Source organism: Engraulis encrasicolus, chromosome 6, assembly GCF_034702125.1.
Source record: "Engraulis encrasicolus isolate BLACKSEA-1 chromosome 6, IST_EnEncr_1.0, whole genome shotgun sequence".
Taxonomy (NCBI): domain Eukaryota; kingdom Metazoa; phylum Chordata; class Actinopteri; order Clupeiformes; family Engraulidae; genus Engraulis; species Engraulis encrasicolus.
The window spans coordinates 41872366-41890868 of record NC_085862.1 but is presented as its reverse complement, the minus strand read 5'-3'; the positions used below and the strand labels follow the sequence as shown (position 1 = coordinate 41890868).

The 18503-nt window shown below is 44.2% G+C and overlaps 1 protein-coding gene across 4 annotated transcripts in view; it reads right to left on the bottom strand.

Moving 5' to 3' along the window:
• Nucleotides 1-18285, bottom strand: part of tp63 (tumor protein p63) — a 76943-nt gene extending 58658 nt beyond the window's left edge. For all 4 annotated transcript variants that reach the window (XM_063201669.1, XM_063201671.1, XM_063201670.1 and 1 more), the window contains exons 1-3: nucleotides 18009-18285; nucleotides 9284-9421; nucleotides 5977-6109 (exon numbers count right to left, since the gene is read on the bottom strand). In XM_063201669.1, coding sequence (XP_063057739.1) covers nucleotides 5977-6109; nucleotides 9284-9421; nucleotides 18009-18061 — 324 coding nt within the window. In that variant the 5' untranslated portion in view covers nucleotides 18062-18285. The remainder of the gene's footprint in view (nucleotides 1-5976; nucleotides 6110-9283; nucleotides 9422-18008) is intronic.
• Nucleotides 18286-18503: the final 218 nt, after the last annotated feature.

Sequence of the window (18503 nt, the reverse complement as noted above, 5' to 3'; positions counted from 1 at the left end):
AGAGGGAGGGGAAAAGAGAGAGAGAAAGAGAGAGAAGGGGGAGGGCAAAAAGAAAGAGATGAGTTGGCAGGTGTTGCATTATACCGTTTGCCTGCAGCAAGATAAAAGGAAGAAACAGAGAGACCCACGCATACACCGACTCTGAAGGACGATGTGTCAAAGAATTATGGGCAGCACCTTTCAAACCAAATATGAAGTCAAAAATACAGAGCCTTAGGCTTGAACTGATCCTCACTCTCACTTCTGTGTGTGTGTGTGTGTGTGTGTGTGTGTGTGTGTGTGTGTGTGTGTGTGTGTGTGTGTGTGTGTGTGTGTGTGTGTGTGTGTGTGTGTGTGTGTGTGTGTGTGTGCGTGCGCGCGCACGCACCATTGTGGGGAGCCAAAGGTTCCCACTAAGATAATAAAATGTAGTAAATGCTATTTTGTGGGGTCCACATTTTGGGCGCCATGAATGTTTTTTCTTGGTAGCTTTGTTTTTGGTAAAAGTAAAAGTGTAAAAAAACATTTCCTCACTGACAGGTTAAGGTTGGGGATTGTTTTGGTGTGGGCACTGTTTAGCATTCTTAAGCTATTGTTAGGGTTACGGTAATATGAATGGAAGTGCTGTATGTGTGTGTGTGTGTGTGTGTGTGTGTGTGTGTGTGTGTGTGTGTGTGTGTGTGTGTGTGTGTGTGTGTGTGTGTGTGTGTGTGTGTGTGTGTGTGTGTGTGAGGGAGCCATGGTGATCTACAGGTGATCAGTAACCCTGGGCCTGCAACACCACTGGTCCGAGCCCAAACCCTGTCACTCTGGGCTGGGTGCCTGCCCTGGGGGAAGGTGCTGAGGGGGCTAGAAGTCTATGTGTCTATGTGCTATACCAGGGGTCCACAAACTTTTTTTCTCTGGGGGCCACATTATCGTTCCTGACTGTGATCAGGAGCCGGAATCAATGTGGGCTGTATGCTAGGCCACTGCCTGTTACAGCCGTAATTTCTAGCATAAAATAGTTAATCATTACAAGCGATTTGCAAAAGAAGTGAGTACTTCACATGTAAAAATAGCAAGGAAAGGTTAGAAAAATATGGTGATTGACAGTTTATGAGTGATACAATAGATACAATATTTTATCATTCTTTTTTTCTGTGAGGATTGCTTCTTTGGGCCAGTGTAAATGGTGAGGTGGAGGGCCAGTCAAAGGGGCATGGTGGGCCGCATCCGACCCCCGGGCCTTCGTTTGGGGACCCCTGTGCTATACCATGTGAGCACAACCCGATGGTGGGTGAAGAGGGGTGTGTGTGTGTGTGTGTGTGTGTGTGTGTGTGTGTGTGTGTGTGTGTGTGTGTGTGTGTGTGTGAGAGAGAGAGAGAGAGAGAGAGAGAGACTGTGTGTGTGTGTGTGTGTGTGTGTGTGTGTGTGTGTGTGTGTGTGTGTGTGTGTGTGTGTGTGTGTGTGTGTGTGTGTGTGTGTATGTGTGTGTGTGTGTGTGTGTGTGTGTGTGTGTGTGTGTGTGTGTGTGTGTGTGTGTGTGTGTGTGTGTGTGTGTGTGCGCGTGCGTGCGCCCACGCATGCATGTGCGTGTTAGAGAGAGTGTGTGTGGGGAGGGTTAGATAAGGGTGTTGCATTAATCACCAGATCAAGGGAAAATAGTCCCCCTCAGGGCAGTGAGATGCCTAACTCACACCCTATTTTTCCCTCCCCCTTGGCATTCTTTCATTCCCTCTCTCTTTTCTCTCTTCCTTTTCACTCTCCGTCTCCTTCTCTCCCCTCTGTCCCCACCTCTATCTCTTAACCCTGTAACTCTCATTCTCCTTTCCCTGTTTTTCTCTCTCTAAAGCACCCTCTCTCCAGTATCTATCTATCTATCTATCTATCTATCTATCTATCTATCTATCTATCTATCTATCTATCTATCTATCTATCTATCTATCTATCTATCTATCTATCTATCTATCTATCTCACTGACTCAGTCTTTCTAGTGTGCTCTCTCTCTCTCTCTCTCTCTCTCTCTCTCTCTCTCCTGGACCAGAGCATTCCTCAGTAGGGAGGGGTGCCAGGGTGCTCATCATCACCCTCCACAGGCAGTCTCCAAAAAACCTAGAGGATTGTTACCGTGGCTACAGGTCACCGGAGGAAATGTCAGACTTTCCACTGCCATCTGTTATGTACATAGGGCCTCATAGCAGAGGATGCTGAGCGATGATGGAGGTCTCTTGAAAGCAAGGGAAGAAAAAAAAGACAAAGAAAACAAACACTGCACTGTGTGTGAACAGTGTCTGCAGAAAGACCCTGCCAAAGCAAATGGGCGCTGCCAGGTGGGGGGTTAGGATTGACACTGAGGGTCCGTCCACATTGACATGGGGCCCTTTAAGGACACTGTTGATACTAACTGACATGATACAAGTCGTGGGGGTGTTCAAAATTGTATGGATGGATCTAGCATAATATGAGAAAATAATAATGAATAAAATAACATTTTTCTTGTCAACTCCAAAGTTAGCTTTTCTTGTCATTACAAAATTGACTTCACTAAGCTTTGGAATGGCAGCCCCATAGTAAAGAATGGGAGCTATTGTGAGACGATTGAGGGACTACTACTAGGCCTATGAATACTCTATATATGAGTTGTTTGGTTTTTTAGTTCATAGATCCAACAAAAAAGTTCATGTTTCATAGGATTGCTACTATACTGTATCAAAATTTCTATATGGACAACCAACTTAACGGTCTAGTAGAAAAGAAACAGTCACAAAAAAGTGTTTTTTTTCAAGCAACATTCCCAACTGGTACAGAAAATGCCCAATATACAGGACTTAACAAGGTCAACACGAATATAAAGAGAGTCAGAGAGTTCTTCCATGTTTACAGCGGTTTTATGCATTTCAGGTGGGAAAATCATATGCATGTAAAAAAAATCACAAATAAATGTAAAATGGCCAACATCATGGTAATCATACCCATTGCTATAACTCAAAATGGACTCAGAATGGGGGGTGCTGTGGCGCAGCACGCTAAGCCCCCCACATTTGGACTTGCATGCCCACGGGGACCCCGGTTCGAGTCCGGCCGGGGTCATTTCCCGATCCCACTCGCTTCCTGTCACCATCTCAGACTGTCCTATCAAATAAAGGCATAAAAGCCCCTAATATATATATATTTTTTTTTTGTATTACTATTATTATTTATTTTTTTAAATGGACTCAAAATGGCCACACACACCATGAACAACATCCTATTTCTTTTGAAATCAAACAGCAAATAAACCTGAGAGGAGGTGCTAAACCAGAATCAGCAAAACTGTTGACTTACTGTGCAGAAGAAGTCATCGGGACTGAGCTGCAAGCTTTCCTCATTATCAAAGGCCATATTGAGCATGTCCAAGTTGGGCACAGAGCCTGGTGACCCAAGAGTCATCACAGCTTCACCACGAAACAGCAGAATTTGAGGGGATGTCGGACACGCAAAGTGACCCAGGTTACATAAACTATACTCAACCCCAATATGTACAGTGACTCTTACAGCAGCTCGGTGGCTGTAGCCTTGACCATCTTAGGGTGGTGGGAAACCCCATGGTAGACACCAACGCCCACAGATGTCAAGGTGGGGAATTTACCGCTAAAACTCCCAACTGATTTTCTACCCCAGTGGTTAGCAACTTAACGCTCATCTGCCATTGTAAACAAATGCACACAACTGATCAATTTATGGTGCTTTCTGCAAACATCACAGCACTGGAAACATCTAACAGATTTGATTGAATAATTTCCTCTGCATTTAGCGCTTTTGTATGGCCTGTTGTAAAGAATTACAGTTACTGTGGACCCAAACCTAGTTTGAGAGGTTATCACTATCCTATGTAATATCATTCAACAGGGAAGCGCTTGGGCTGTATTGTCCTGTTGACATCACACTCATAACATTGAGCTGACACCTCTATCCAAAACATAAACATATGCATTGACATATGTTGACATGTGTTATCAAACTGCAACATGCCATGTCAGTATGCAGTCTAAGCTTTTAAAAGCCCCCCACACATCTCACTTCCTGTTGTGTCATTCACAATACGCAGTATGTCATATGGCATGACACATCCTGATATTTCAGTTTTATATGATCCTCAGAGTTGTCAGTTAAATTACGTGCAATATAAAATGATGGCAATTCCACATTTGCTGTTTCCATAAAAAATGGCTGAGATGATTTATAATGTATAACCATGTGTTTCATAATTGTGGGATTATTGCTGTGTCTCGTGCCAACATCCACAGTCAATACCCACAAATGTTCTCTTCTTTTTTTGTTCTTTGGCTGTGTTCCGCACAAGAGAACAACACCAGCCGTATCCTGTGTTGTGAAAGCCTTTATGCCAGGAGACCTTAGGTGGACGTGACACATGCCAGAATGCTGTTGATGCAATAGGCCTGTGGGTGTTGGTTAGCAGCTTTCAAGATATGAAAGGAATCGAGCCATATTGCTTACTGTGCAATAAGTCAGATGTTGTATAATATTGTCACCATTATGTTATTGTTATTGTAGTTATTGTTATTGTTGTTATTATGTTCATGTCACAGACTAATAATTAACAATGATAAAACTACTTATGTTAAGCCATCATTTTTAGCCATCATTTTAAGTGCAAGGCTTTGATTAACCTCATCATTTACAGTAAATGAGAGAGCACCATTCAATTAGCAGTTTAAAATGCTTACATTGCCAACCTTCTTTTCATCAGTTGTTATTCCATTGGCCTTTTTACAACAAAGGTCTTACTGTAGTAAGGCTGGGCCATCCTCAGTGAAGTCACCTGCACCTACAGTACACTCCCTCTCCCACACAACATCTCACCTGCTTTCTCATCACCATCTTCTCAATGACATTCCTGTTCTCTTTCCCAACACTCACCCACACATAACGATGAACCGAGTACTTGATGTTTCCAACGGCTCGGTTGCTTTCCTTCGTTAAGGGAATTCATGCACTGACTTAATTTACTTACATAACACAATGATTCTCATAGTAGTTTTGGGCACCAATGTTTGTTGTGTACTGTGGAAGTACACAAAGTTGACAAAATTCCTGTTGTGATCTGTGTTACCCATGACTTTATCAGGACTCCCTGGCAGAAGAGACTCTAGTCTCAATGGGACAATCCTGGCTAAATAAAGGATAAATGAAAATTATCAGTTCATTGTGATAGGCTCCTTGTACAGCATATACGGTATCTCTGTACTTGATAAATAAAATCAAACCATGATTCTTCATCTGCCTACTCTATTCTCACACCCACTAGTATGTTCATCCATTTACCCATGCAGTGCACACCCTACACACACTACTGTCTTTCATTCACAGTTTAGTGATATATTTCATCATCATCTCTTTAGTTCTTTGGTAATCCCACACACTTTCCTACTATACTATGTAAGGTAGAATGACCTGGTGTGGGACAGTTTCAATTGCCATTCCAATTTCTGGTGGTCTTTTACTGCGGATGGCCTCGTCAACAGACTTATTTGCTCTTTCCTGTTACAGTCAACTACATCACAACATTGGTATGACAATGCAAAGAGTCTTAAATTAAGTTAATTAAAAATTGGTTGGTCATTTCCATTTTTGTGACAATAAGGAAAGAGTAAGAGTAAGAGTAAAGCAAAAATTCCAAATCTTAAAACAAAACAAGAAATCACATTTTTTTTAACATGTGACTCACAGATTTCTACACATTGGATTTGGTTGTAATTTTTCAGCACTTTTTTAGCTTCAGGCAGAGCCACATCTCCTAAAAGTTAAAGTATTCCACAGTGCCCCACTTTCAACCAAGTCACACCCAATGTGTCAAAATGCGAAGCAAAGGGGTACATTTTGGCACTTGTACTGTATATTGAGGTTTGTTTGTTTGTTTTTTGTAGTCATATATTGACAAGTTGGGTGTGACACTGTGTAGCAACCCCCTTCATGGCATTCTGCCCTAAAGCTGGTGCCTTCAGCCCACTTACCGAGTAGGGCTCCTCTGCCTCGCGCATGGTGATGCAGTCCATGCTGATCTGGATGGTGTTGCTGGGGGAACCGTGGGCCGGGCTGCTCTCAGAGAAGTTCAACTCGATGGGCTGCACCGAGTGAAAGGCCGACCTATGAAGAGGAGAGAGATGAAGAGAGAGAGAGCCCTTTAGAGGTCACAATCTACAACATGAAAGTGAAAAAGTGAAAGCCCATTGGGAAACTCCAACTCCCATTGTCATTGTGACACAGCACTCCACAGCACACAAGTGAACACTGCACACAACGAAATTGCATTTATGCCTCACCCGTGCAAGGGGGCAGCTCTCAGTGGCGCCCCATGGGGAGCAGTGCGGTGGGACGGTACCATGCTTAGGGTACCTCAGTCATGGAGGAGGATGGGGGAGAGCACTGGTTGATTACTCCCCCCACCAACCTGGCGGGTCGGGAGTCGAACCGGCAACCTCTAGGATGCAAGTCTGACGCCCTAACCGCTCACCCATGACTGCCCGACATGGCTACAGCAATCCGGGTCGTGGCCGCATCACCACCTTGGTGTGCATTATTTTTCCTGTTATACACAAACCGTGTCGTCAATCATTCCTAACTTATAAATACTGAAACATTCAAATCATTTATTTTTCTACACTACACAACAATGTTATGTCATGTTGTTATTTATGTTACTTTGTGGTGTGTTAAGTTATGCTCTTTTCTGACTCAAATGGGATACATCTAGTTTGCTAAATTTAAGCATTTCTTCTCCATTGACTAGTTTACGCTTGTCCAGTGCTCTCATTAAAAACCATATATACTGAATATACCGGTAGGTATATATATTTTTTTAATCATAGGTCGTCCAATGCCCAACGTCTAGATGTTAGGGATAGCGCCCGACGAGGTGTATCAATATCAAGGAAATTAATGGGCGAGGCAGAGGCGTAGAACTTTTGCCAAGTCAATTTTTCCATTGATATCTGGATACCTTAAAGGCTGCCATCTCGCTTATCACCCGTTGTCATATTTCATTTTTTATTGATTTATAATTATTTTCTTTAGGCAGCAATCTAAAAACAGCTGTTTTAAGCGTTGGTGTAGTCTAACGCTTTGTGAGAAAGTATGTAGATCCACAAGGCTGCGCTTCATTCTGTTGCTATGGGTACCACCAGGGACGGATCATGACTCCATGGGCCCCTGGGCCAGACAACAAGAAAGGGCCCCCTCCAGATGTTAGAGACCCTATATTGTTGGGCATTCAGGTGTTTTTCCCCTGAAAATATGTGAAAATAGAGTTGTTAAAAGTGTGATTTTACACAACATGAGAATGGAAATTTAGAGGATTGGGCTTCAGGGCCCTCTGGACTCTTGGGCCCCTGGGCCTGGGCCCAGTAGTCCCTTGCAGTAATCCATCCTTGGGTACCACTTCCTACTTTTCAAGCAACAATGTTGCAAGCAGTTCCCTTTGCTATTTACTTGAATTTGTTTATTGTTGTCAGACATTTCAATTGCAATTGCGTTTATCATATATTTCAATTACTATCGGGTTCATTTATTTGAAGTAGTGACATTTCGCCAATTATTGCAAGTGATCTCGCTGTGGATTGCAGAAGGAGTTAGCTGGTATCTGATTGCTTTTATTCAGTCTCAGTTTGAAGGTGACACAGACGCATGTCTTTTTCCATCCAAATGAGTGGTGGTTGAGCTCCCTATTTACCTTTCTACCACCACACCAATAACAGTAGCCTACCTTAGGCTACATAGCTTACATCAAAGTCAAACCAAACTTTATGCCCCAGAGCTCGTTGGTGGAAAGAGGTGGTGATCGGGTCAGGTGTGTTATTTGCTTAAGATAATTACTTTAAACAGCATTACTTGATGAGAATGCTTTGACCACGATGAAGATTTAAAATAGAATGCCTGCCCTCAGGGATAAGTTGCCTAACTGGAAATGCATCCTTTACCATACTCAATAGGCGCGAACAACAGTGAGAGTTTATCAGACACTGTGTAGCCTACTACGCCATAGAGTACAGATAGGCTACCTATTTGTATCTTCAGATTATTATTTTTTTTCCTGGGACAGGGTTCAATCAGTCCGGAATATGGTCAGTGCGCACACACATGGCCCTGCCAAATGCAAGTATTCTACCAAAACAACACATCGATATGTAACGGTGATGAAAGTTCTTTTTACCAGAACTACTTCATATGTGTCCTGGTATTGGTGAATAACAGACACCTTGTCAGCCAATCAGAACACATTCTCCCTGTTCACCGGGTGATAAACAGTAAATAGAGGATGATTCCACTATCTCCTCTACCAAAGACAGAGGAGTTTTGTGTTTACTTTGTGGCTCTCCGTAGTTTCAGAGACACATAATGCAATGGCCCTGTCTTCTTTGCCACATCAGAACTATTTATGTAGTGCAACCCTGTCTGTGTTAGCCACTTCAATGATAAGTAGGTGGATTTTCACACAGAATCCCCCTGTTACACAGACTGAAAGTGGATTCCCCCATTCTTATTCTGTGTGTGTGTGTGTGTGTGTGTGTGTGTGTGTGTGTGTGTGTGTGTGTGTGTGTGTGTGTGTGTGTGTGTGTGTGTGTGTGTGTGTGTGTGTGTGTGTGTGTGTGAGAGAGAGACAGAGCGAGAGAGAGAGAAAGAGAGAGAGAGAAAGAGAGAGAGAGAGAGAAACACACACACACACACACACACACACACACACACACACACACACACACACACACACACACACACACACACACACACAGGATGCGGAGGAGGGATGACATTCCCTTTCTACTATCACAATGAAGCTGGGACTTGACCTAATTTTGATTTAGCAATATGGATATCTCAATCAAATGATTAAGCTGATTCACTGAGATCATTTACAATGAATCCTAAACCACACCGCTATAGATCTACAACAGGATATGTTTCATAAATCCTCCCTCCACTGGAGCTGTATCATTTTGGTATATTCAAATTTTCGCCTCCTGTGAAATCATCATTACTTCCCCCGAATTTTCATCACAGCGATAGACAGGTAGAAATGAAGGGACCGATGTATCTCTTCACATTGACAGGAGCAGTGAATGCTTTGTGCGGTGGCATTGTGTGTGTGTGTGTGTGTGTGTGTGTGTGTTTCTGTGTGTGTGTGTGTGTGTGTGTGTGTGTGTGTGTTTCTGTGTGTGTGTGTGTGTGTGTGTGTGTGTGTGTGTGTGTGTGTGTGTGTGTGTGTGTGTGTGTGTGTGTGTTTCTGCATGTGTGTGTCAGTGTGTGTGCAAGGGTTTTTGAACTTACTGATCGAGCATCTCCAGCAGCTGGTTGAGGACGTCAGGGCTGAGTATGTCTGGGTTCTGGCCGGCCTGGCTCTGGGCCATGGAGGCCAGCAGAGAACCCTCGGCCCAGGACAGACAGGACGACGGCTCCCGCAATCTACTGCAAACAGACACACACAAACACACACGCACACACACACACACACACACACACACACACACACACACACACACACACACACACACACACACACACACACACACACACACACACACACACACACACACCAGAACACACCAAATATCAGAACACACAAAAAATCAGACCATGAGCTGTGTAAGTCTGACCAAGAAATATGGGTGAGACTATAGAGTAACCCATGAGCACAACTTTAGTGAATTTCAAGTTCTCGCATTTACTCATCAAACAGAAGTCTTTTCAAAGTGACAGTGTAACTGCTGATTAGGGGGAAATGAAAGCAAACTACCAAACGAAACACCTGTACATTTTATAGAATTTCCTGTAGCCTACTCCTTCACTCTAGTAATAACAGAGGGAACAAATAAAAGTGTTGCTTTGAGTTAGTCAAAGTTGGAGAAGTGAAACACTTGACTCTCTATACAGTACTGAACACAAGGGAGACCACAAAAATGATGTGATGTCTGACCTCATATCCAAGTGACACAATTTGTCCATACAATTAGTGAATAATTGGGTGTCCCTCTGGTGCCACAGAACAGAAGACATTTTTCAGTATGTAAGTATGGAAGAAGTGAAGCTTTCCTAAACTCCATTATGTCAACAGCGGAATGTGTACAAAATATGTCTGTCAGTAACAGACACGGACTCTTTTGACCCGCTCCCCTGCAACCCAACACCACCCTCTCGCTGAGCACCCCCATTGTTCCCGGTGAAGTGGCGCACGCGGTCGTCTGAGCGCTGCGGAATTCCCCCAAGCGTCCATATGATAGCGCTGTGTTGCCTTGCGCTTCTCTCCGTCGGCGAGTGTTTTGCGTGCGCGACATCGCATCGCATCGCACGGAGGCGCGCCACGCCACCGGGCTGAGCTGAGCTAAGCTCATCTGACGTTGGCACTCTGCTGCAGAGCCGGAATTCCCCCGCATTCTGCGTGGGGGAGATATTAATACTCCTAAACTCCTGTCGTATCTGCTGAAACCGAACTGGGCTTCAACACACCACACCAGTGCGCCACAGCAAGAGAGACCACAACCATACACCGACTTTAGGCTATGTGGAAATGAAACTCCAGGGAGGTGAACCAGTTGGCAAGAAACCTACAAGAGTTGATTGACTGAGCCTGTTGGATGAGACTTGATTGGGTGTAAAGGAAAAAAAAGAAACTCAATTAACATGTATATTTTTTTCATTTTCGCACATAACTGCCAACCAAAACACTTAAATTCATACAATTCTTAATTCAGGAAAAAACACCTAACGACAGCCTTTATCCGATTTATTTTTCCAAGACTGCATGTGCGTGAGCGATTTCATCATCTACAACCCTTCCAATGGAGAGGTAATGGCCATGGATTTAACATATTCCACAAATACGAAATGAAAGCTGTGTTGGTGTAGAACTACAGCCTGAGTGGGAGCACACAGCATTTACAAAGTAAGCCTCAAATAAGCGGGATTCCTACCTAACGGGAAACATGCACTGCAAGACTAATTTCACCGTCACCTCTTCTTTTTTATGAGTTTAGCTAAATGGGTGTGGTAGGAGGCGAAGGCTTGGGTTAAATTACTGGGACAACGGTTCGCTGCCAACCCTGTCATAGGAGAGAATGGCGTCTTTCAACCCTAATGTGTACTTTAAGCCCCATAGATATTGTCATTTGGCACAGTAAAAGGCGCGCGGATGCCAAACCCATCCAAGTCAGTTGTCACTCCGCGTCCACAATCCCACCCCTCTGCATGCCCATTTCCCATTGTACACGAGATAATAATCTAAATCCCGCTGTATTTTACGCGGCAGACATGCATAGTTCTCGAGCTTTAGTGCAAGAGAATAAATACATCACTCGTTCACCAGGGCTAGAAAGCATAATAAGTGACCGGAGCAGCCAGGCTACCTGCTTTTTAGCCGCCATTCAACACCGTACAACCGGTAGGCATATGATGTCACATGTGTGACCAACACATTTCATAGATTGACCCTGAAGAACCTTTAGCCTAGTGGTTCTTCAGGGTCAATGTCACTTTGTATTATTTACATTTTCGTATCTAGGGAATATGACAGAATGCGTGCGTTTAGGTTAGCTTAGTTAGGTTAGTTTTAGTGCCTTTTCTGACCATTTAGCCTACGTGACCATTTAGCAAGGCCATGCTAGGCCTACTCACCTGAGGCGTAATGGATATTTTCAAGTTTTAAATGAGGCCTAAATAAATGGTGGCTGTTGGTCAGCCATCCCTGCCTTCATACCGCATAGGGCTAGGCTACTATATGTCCACACCAAATCAAACATGCGACAGTGTTGACGCCATTCTGCTCACGTCGTAGGCCTACGTGCTAATAAAAAAAAATTAAATTGACTGCTACCCAACCCTTCATGCCTACTTCGGCTATTCATCCAAGGCGCGTGAAACTTCAACGTCTCGACTCCTGTCACGTGAACATATGTCCAATTGAACTCGAGGCCAATTTCTGAGCCTTCCTCAGCTGATAATATAATAGAATACAGTACAATGGAATAGAATAGGCCTAAAATATAATATAGGCATAATATAATATGATTGGGCCTATAATATAATATAATATAAATATAATATAATATAATATAATGTACAATTTATAAACATATGACGGAAAGACACAACACCAAGTAGCCACTGAATGATTAAACATGTCAGGACGCTAATCTAGGTCTACTGGTTGCTATTCAAAGGTGTGTGAATTGTACTAAGGTTCGAATAGTATTTCTAATATTATAATATATAATAATATATAATATATACATATATAATAAGTTAAATCAATTTATTTTCATGTGGCATTTTTTTCAGCAACAATTAAAATAGGTCTACAAAATAGCACAACCCATGGTAAGATAAAGCCAAAGGCAGAAATGACTCTTCCACTGCCAAGTGGAAATTCACTGTGGGCCAAGATGGTCAGACTCTTACATAACATGATGCATGGTGGGGGCTATGAAAGTGCCACAAGGCCTTGCCCACATAAATGCCTATCCCTGCTGTGCATTAGATATCTCACTGTGTTTGTGTGTTATTACACTTAATATTGTTAACATTTCAGCCCGGTGAGAACATGGGGATTATATAGGTTGGGGAGCAGGTGCTGAGTGTCTGCTGTGCCCAGGTCATCTCAGCTGGCATGCCACACATGCATCGTCCGAGACCTGAGAGGCGGGCTGACAGCCCGATATAATGACATCACTGGCCCCGGTTGGCGAGCAGAACCTGGCTGGGGGGACTGGAGTGGACGTGTTTTTGGGGGGCATACACTCACGTCGGTGTGATATGTGGTGGTGTGTGTGTGTGTGTGTGTGGGGGGGGGGGTGTTAAAGGCTGTGGTGGGAGAGAGGGATGGGGGAGGGGGGTCGGAACCAAGCAACCCAATAACCTGGTAGTTGGGGTATGGTGGTGGGGTGGGGTGGGGTTGGGTTGGGTTTGGGGGCGGTGGGTGGTGGGTGGTGGGTGTTTGGGTGGTGCATAGCTGGAAGGGTGCCAGAAACACACTGAGCAGGGCGTCAGCCAAGAACGACATCATCAAGCCGCAAAAAGGCTCAGCAGCCGCCATAGACAGAAGCATCCTGTCCTTTTTCTATCCGAGCCGTGTCAGGGATCTGATTTATCGCCACAGAGTTGACAGTTGAGTGGGTGGGGGAGAGAGGGAAAGGCAACAGGAGTAGGAAGGAGGTTTATGGCCAGGTTCTTGGTAGCAGCGGCATGCATACCACATCGGTGTTAGAATAGCAAAGCCATTTTAACATGACAAACGACACTGCCCGTGTTCTCTTCCTGCACAGAGGTAATCAAACAAAACAAACAAAAAGACTAAAAAAATATATCGGGGTGTTCTGCAACCAGGGAGTGCCAGCAGTGCTAGGGCTACAAGCAGAGTGATTCACTCTCTCTCTCTCTCTCTCTCTCTCTCTCTCTCACACACACACACACACACACACACACACACACACACACACACACACACACACACACACACACACACACACACACAGGATGCGGAGGATGGTTGACTTTCCCTTTCTTCTATCACAATGAAGCTGGGGCTTGCCCTAATTTTGATTTAGCAATACGGATATCACAATCAAATGATTGAGCTTATTCACTAAGAATGTTTATAATGGCAGTGATGAATCCCAAACCACACCGCCATAGATCTAAAACAGGATATGTTTCGTAAATCCTCCCTCCCCCGGAGTTGTATCATTTTGGTATACTGTAATTGACATTTCCTGTGAAATCATCATTAGGCCTAAATTTTTTTTTTTTTTAATTTTCATCACAGTGATAGACAGGTAGAAATGAAGGCACCAATGTATCTCTTCAGCTTGACAGAAGCAGTGAATGGCCATCATTTTCAGATTAGCTAGGGTCTGTCGCTTTTTTGTTCTCCTTTGTGCAGTGGCATTTTGTGTGTGTGTGTGTGTGTGTGTGTGTGTGTGTGTGTGTGTGTGTGTGTGTGTGTGTGTGTGTGTGTGTGTGTGTGTGTGTGTGTGTGTGTGTCTGTGTGTCTATGTGTGTGTGTGTGTGTGTGTGTGTGTGTGTGTGTGTGTGTGTGGTTGCTGGTGGCCTGTGTGGTTGTGTCGGCTGTGGGCTGCTGTCTGCTGGCGGGTGTCTGGTTTCGTTGGGGAGTTATTTTGTCAGCCCCAGGGAAAGGGGCTGCTCAGCGTCCACTTAAAGACAGAACCTGCCCCCCACCGCAGACGGAACTGGGTCAGAGGTCACTGACTAAACAGGGGGGGCGACCATTGTCTCGCGGCAGGTTGGGCACATCCACCGATGAAAACGCAATCAAAACAAACAGCCATGGCCGACCCAAAAGGGGAGGTTGGAGGGGAGGCTGCACACCGCACCTTCTCCATCTCCAGTGTCTTCATTTATCAGGGGACCTGCGAGCGTTCAAAGGCTTTGGGTCTGCCCAACACTACCCTCCTCTCCACCCACCCAACCCCCAACTCTTCAAACTCAGGTGTGACATGAGGGCTTAACAATAGAAAGACACCCTGTAGACCTGTAGATTTTCCTCTTTTCAGTCGCGTGCTTTTTCATTGTTGAGAAAAGGAAGGGTGAATTCAGTAGACTTTGTGAGTGTGCGTTTTTTTTTCTCCCTTGAAAGACAGGAGGGAAAAAAATGGGAAGGTTGTCTGTACAACTTTAAAACAGACACCACCCACGATGACAAGCCATTCTGCGTCACATCTTTAGTAATATTAAACATTCTTAGAGTTTAATGTATGCTCCTAAAATTCCTTTATCATATGCTCGCATCCCAATCACTAAAAGACAAGTCCAATGTGTATCAAAATACATGCATGGCATTCGATATTGGAATTGCAATGATTCCTGTCTTTCAATAACAGAATGTTAAGTCATTTGATGTAACAAGACTTAAGATGTGATCAATAGATCGTCAGACATAAACAGAAATCATCCCTCACGTCATTGTTTCTCAACCTTTTTTTTAGGCGAGGCACCCTTTCTATTCATGAAAAATCTCAAGGCACCCCAAACCAACAAGCCGTAACATGGCATCGCATCCTATACCACAAAAGCTTTGAAAAGTAACACATTTGGAGACGTTCGAAGTTGCAGCTCTATCTCAGACAGGCTATGTGTAGGCCATACTGGGGTGACCTAAATTTACTTTATTGTGTGTAAATGGCAGATGAAAGATTTCACTGACTAAGCATTAACCTATTAATTTAGACAAATATGTATTACATAATGTATTTATTTATTTAGGTCAATTTCACATACTGTCAGACTTGACGTTTCCCCGGCACCCCTGAGGGGGGGCGTGTGGCACCCCGGTTGAGACACACTGCCTCACGTGACTGCCTCTGGTAAGAACTGTGACAGATATACTGTATGGATCCAGTCTCTTTTTAACCTTTCTGATTTTTGGATATGTTCATTTAAAGGTCAGAAGGGTAATGTTGTGTTCATTGTAGCTGTACTCTCTACACTACTCTGCTCTACTCTACACACTTAAACGGTGCACATCAGTTGTTGTTTCTCGCTGCTCTATCTGTAGGACTTATGGCTAAGGTGATAAGCCTTTCCTATGGCAGTTGGATTATCGACTAGAACAACAGTGATAACAGAAACCCATATCCTCTGGACCACCACAAACACAAGAAAACTACAAAATAAGTCAAGTGTCGACGACAGCATGGTCTTGAGCCCTGACAGCACACACTGTTGCATTTTCTGCGTTGTCACAAAGTATGTGTCTATGCTCTACACTAGACATGTTATTTATTAATTGATTCTGGTCACTTTTTCAAGTGGTTTTATTAGCGGTAGGTGTGCTCCCTAACAGTGGTCAGCTAAGGGGGGATTTTCTTGAAGGTGGCCAATCCTTATAATCTGTCCGCCCTCGCCTGGGGAGGAGTTAGAGCTAGACAGATAGGGTGTCAGATCTCTGTGTGTCAGGAGATTAGTTCTGCACTGCCTGCAATTAAGGCAGTTAGAGGGAACCAAAGGGTTCAAATGATTTCAATTTACTTTGTGTGCCTCAGCATGAAACCTATAGCAAAAAGGGTTCCTCATGTTTCACTGTTTCAAGGCCTGCAATCCCTTATAGCACTCGTGTCTTTTTTTTTTTTGTCAGGCTATGGAGACGCTAATGACAACTGCTGTTCAGTTCAACGGCTACAAACACTTGATAACGTGCGAACGAGACCCCACATGACATGCACACAGTGCTGACCCAAGCTGCTCCCTCTCAGACCAACAGAACCATCAGCTGGAATTAAAGGATATGGGAGCTAGATAACAGCCATGGAGGTGATGAGAGAGGCATATAGACAAAGTGCTCTATAAATATGCTTACGGCACTCTCTCAAGCTCAACCCCATGAAGCCACATTCACAGCTAGACGAGGTTATGGAATACACAGGAGGGAGATGTAGAGCAAAGGGGATGCAAGGAGACTGGATGAAGAGAGGAGGAAAGAGAAGTATAGCAAAGACAAAGGAATGAAGAAGTAGAGGGAACGGGATGAGAAGACAGGAGACGATGAAGAGAGATGAAGACAGAGTCGAAGAGATGAGAAGAATTGAGAGGACTTGGAAAAGAGAAGAGAACAGGAGAAAGGAAGGTATGGAATGTCAGAAATGGGTAGAGAAGAAAAGAGTCAGTTGGAGACGAATGGGGAACACCAGCAGAGAAATGTGAGCAAAGAAAAAGAGAGGATGAGAGGAGACAGTACAGTAGGACAGTAGAAAAGAGGAGTGTTATTAGCGTTATTAGGCGAGGAAGAGAGGCAAGTGTGTGTGAGGGTCTCAAGTGTCCGCCAGCAGCAGCAGCAGCAGCAGCCTGCCAGGGTTCTGGCCGCTCTAAACCCTGACGCTCCCTTTACACTGGCATTGTTGCTAAAAGTGCCCGCCGCCTATAAATATCAGACACTGGCTGCAGCAGCTGAGGCCACAGACACAACTGTTCCCAGCCCTGAGTTCGCACTTCCAGCCCACGTCTCTGGTGTCCCAGCCTAGCTCCCCACAGGATCAAACCAGCCTGCCCCAGGCCAATGAACTGCCAGCTCTTTGCCAGAAGCAGGGCCTCTGCCGGCCCTGAACTGGCCCACATCTCAGCCTGGTCTATACTCTCAACTACTACCGTAGGAATGTAGTTTTGTCATGAGACAAATGACAAAAAAGAGTTTTCAAGTGTGCAGACCTCTCAATAAAAAACCTGCACAGTAAATGTTCTAATGTTAATTCAACACTTAGAGAGTAGAACAGACTGAAGAGTGTTAAATGTGACTTTCCACCTACTTACAGATGATTTCATTCAAAGCCACTTACAAATGAGGTTATATTCAACAAAAATAAAGAGTAATATTTAAAATAAAAGTGCATAGAATACACAAGCATAACTTGGTTAATGCAGAGTAGTGGAGGTAGTTTTGTTCTAAAGAGAAGCTTTCTTGTGAAAAAAAAACCTTTACAAGTTTCTATGTAACATGGTGTTGATTGATTGTGGTATGGGCTTTATGTCAATGTGCTCTTAAACCAGTAGCTGTTATTCAAATAAGGATGGTGAGGATAGTAGCATACAATGCCGTCTGACTTGGACCGCATCTGGCCTAGTTTTACACGACAGTATAACATACTGTACACACCGTACTATACACAGTAAGTGATATTACTCTTGTGGCGTTGGCGCTAAAACCAGTCCCTTATGGTCAAGAAACATGTAGGGTCCTAGCATTAAATGCACTCTTTGTCAAAACACCACCGCATGTTAAGTTGTCCATGCTGACGAACACACGTCACGTGCATTGCATTTTCATTTTAAGTGATCACAAACTTAACTGCCAGTATTGAGTAATTGCACAGCAGCCCATGTGCGTGTGTGTGGGTGTGTGAAGCTATCTTCTGCTCGCTGCGAGAGGGCTACTGAGCGTGAGAACAGTTGGAAATTGAAATGGCACACAGCTATATTTAATCAGTTGGACTGGAGACACAGAGACTCACAGACAGACAGACAGACAAGAGACACTCTGGCCAGTGCTGCTTACCGTTGGAAGGTGTGCTCCGGGCGAAGCGGCATAGCTGCATAGGGGGTGGTCATGCTGTGCCGACAAAGATCTCTTGTCTCGGGGTCGTCCACGCGATCCGCAAGTGGCAAAAGCACATGTATCAAGATTTATCTAACGAGATCTGTTCATTAAATACATACATGAAAAATACAAATAAAACAAACAGAGAAACTAGAATGTGTAAAAGTAAACAAAAAAAGCAATGAAAATAGATAAATGTTCAGAGTTTAAAGTGCATGAAGATCAAGTGCGCACAGGAGTGAGTACAGTGTGTTGGATGTTTTGGTTTGGGATATTTTTTTCTACGGGCCACAACCGCCAGGGGAGGGGTCAGTGCCACCCGGCTGACCAATCCCCGCCAGCACCTGGCATTGGGGGGTATCATGCTCCCCAGTTGCTAGGATATAGTTATAAAGCAACACCCCACACCCCACACCCTATCCCCCTTCTCCTCCCCACACACAAACACCCCTT